This window comes from Lathyrus oleraceus, chromosome 3 (assembly GCF_024323335.1).
Source record: "Lathyrus oleraceus cultivar Zhongwan6 chromosome 3, CAAS_Psat_ZW6_1.0, whole genome shotgun sequence".
In the NCBI taxonomy this organism is placed as follows: domain Eukaryota; kingdom Viridiplantae; phylum Streptophyta; class Magnoliopsida; order Fabales; family Fabaceae; genus Lathyrus; species Lathyrus oleraceus.
The window spans coordinates 255,743,370-255,745,628 of NC_066581.1; the positions used below are offsets into that span (position 1 = coordinate 255,743,370).

General features: G+C 31.0%; 1 protein-coding gene across 1 annotated transcript; it reads right to left on the reverse strand.

Annotated features, from left to right (window-relative positions):
• Nucleotides 1-788: 788 nt before the first annotated feature.
• On the reverse strand, nucleotides 789-1,517 carry LOC127126729 (uncharacterized). Its single transcript, XM_051055714.1, has 2 exons — nucleotides 1,146-1,517; nucleotides 789-1,066 (listed from the first exon to the last, which is right to left on the reverse strand). The coding sequence occupies exons 1-2, from the start codon at nucleotides 1,284-1,286 to the stop codon at nucleotides 791-793; spliced, it is 417 nt and encodes a 138-aa protein (XP_050911671.1). The 5' UTR covers nucleotides 1,287-1,517; the 3' UTR covers nucleotides 789-790.
• Between the last annotated feature and the right edge of the window lie 742 nt (nucleotides 1,518-2,259).

Consider the following 2,259-nt stretch of genomic DNA (forward strand, 5'->3'; position numbering starts at 1 on the left):
GCATTTGGTGTGGTTGAAAATGAAACAAAGGAGAGTTGGAGATGGTTTATACAACTACTAATGGAGGACATTGGTCAGGATAGAAGATATGTATTTATCTCTGATCAACAGAAGGTATGTATTTAACTCTATCTTTCTGTTGCAAATTATTCTATTCTCTAAATGTTGAAAAAATTTCTATTTTGTATCAGGGACTTGTGGCTGTATTTGAAGAATTGTCTGATACTATTGAGCATAGATTATGTCTTAGGCACTTGTATGCTAATTTCAAGAAAAGGTTTGGTGGAGGAGCCCTTATTAGAGATTTAATGATGGGAGCTGCTAAAGCCACATACTATCAGGCATGGGTCCAAAAGATGAATGAATTGAAGAATGCAGATCCCAATGCTTGGACTTGGTTGATGGCTGTTCCTACCAAAAGCTGGTGTAAGCATGCCTTTTCTTTTTACCCTAAATGTGATACATTGATGAATAATATCTCAGAGTCTTTTAATGCTACCATTCTAGCTGCTAGGGACAAACCTATACTCACAATGTGTGAGTGGATAAGAAAATATCTGATGAATAGGTTATCCACCTCTGCAAGTAAACTAGAAAATTGGCCACATAAGGTGATGCCAATACCTAGGAGAAGGTTAGATAATGAGGTGTTCAGGAGTGGTCATTGGTTGCCAACATGGTCAATTGCTGAGACTTTTCAGGTTACACATAGTTACAACACACATGAATTTATTATTGACATTACATTGCTGAAAAACACTAATGACATAACAATTACATGACAAACTCATTAGACTAACTTAACCATAGTTGCTATCAACATCCATGACAGACCAATTACAAACATTAACCATAAATTTTTCCTCTTTTCCATTGCAATCTTTTTCTTCAGTTTTTCTAACTTGTTAAGCTTTCCGACTCTGCAATCTATCTCCTCAACAATCTCTTTAGCAAATTCAATCAAATAAGCCTTGTTGACTTCACATTGGCGGCATCCGGACGGATTGGTTTCTTTCACTGCAAACTCACTGACCAAATCATCCCACAAAAATAAACCGCACCCATTCTGCAATTTGAGACAAACACCACCAACAATTAATTTCGAAATCAAACTCAAAATAATAAAATGCTTCAAAATTGCTCACCATATTATTCCTGCATTTCCAAAATTTGCGACCGGGGTTTTCAATTGACTTGGAGACCAACAACTTCATGGTTTCATTGCATCCACATCTTGGTAAGCCGTTTCCAACTTCACTCGTGGAAGATGCCTTGCTGCCACCCATAACCCAGATGAAGGGGACACGGACAAAGATGAAGAGAGGGATGGATTTGGGGTAGGGATGGATTTCACGAAGAGAGAGAGGGATGGATTTGGGATAGGGATGGATTTCACGAAGAGAGAGAGGGATGGATTTGGAACCCTAATTTCTAGTTTATGCCATGCTGGAGACCTAATGAAGATTCACATGTGAAAATAAAAAAATTAAAAAGCCACGTCTGAAATAAAAAACCAAGATTCCATGCCACCTGGATATTAGGGGGTTCTATGAAGGAATCTACATAACATAAGGGGGGTATTGAAAAAATAACTTTACCAGGGGGGTAACCCTAAACTCGCTAACATTACAGGGGGTAAAGTGTATTTAACCCTAAGTTTTATATATTTGTTTTATAATTAGTTTTATTTTATTTAAAATTTTATATATCTGTTTAAAATAAGTATTATCTGGTTTATTTTATTTTTCTTTTTATCATTTGGTTTTATTTTATTTTATAATTTATTATATTATTATTTTTACTTAGTTTTATTTTATTAATTTAGTTATGGATCATTTTAATAATTTAGAATCTATATTTCACATTATAAAATTGAATTAATTAACATAGTTTTAGTTTATAATTTTAATTGACTTTTTTTTAAAATTTATAGTTTTAGTTTATATATATTCTTATAGTTATATTTTTTAATTAAAATAATAAAAAGAGTTTATCTTATTTATAAGTTAAAATTTTTTAAGTTAAAATAACTTCAAGTTTATAATTTAAGTTTATATTATTTATATTTAAAATAAGATTTAAAAAATTCGTTTGATGTTAGGAATTTTATAAATTTGACTTTATGAATTTAGTTTTAGTTTATAGTTTTATTTAGTTTTTTTAATAATTTATAGTTTTATTTAGATTTATTGTTATAAATAATTAAAACAATAAAAAAGGAAAAATATTGGGAGAAATACATTTTTTTCCACAAACATT

Coding starts and splice junctions, on each gene's coding strand:
- LOC127126729 (XM_051055714.1), bottom strand. CDS start 1,286: ATGGGTGGCAGCAAGGCATCTTCCACGAGTGAAGTTGGAAACGGCTTA. Junction 1,067..1,145: donor GGAAATGCAGGAATAATATG/GTGAGCAATTTT, acceptor CTCAAATTGCAG/AATGGGTGCGGTTTATTTTT.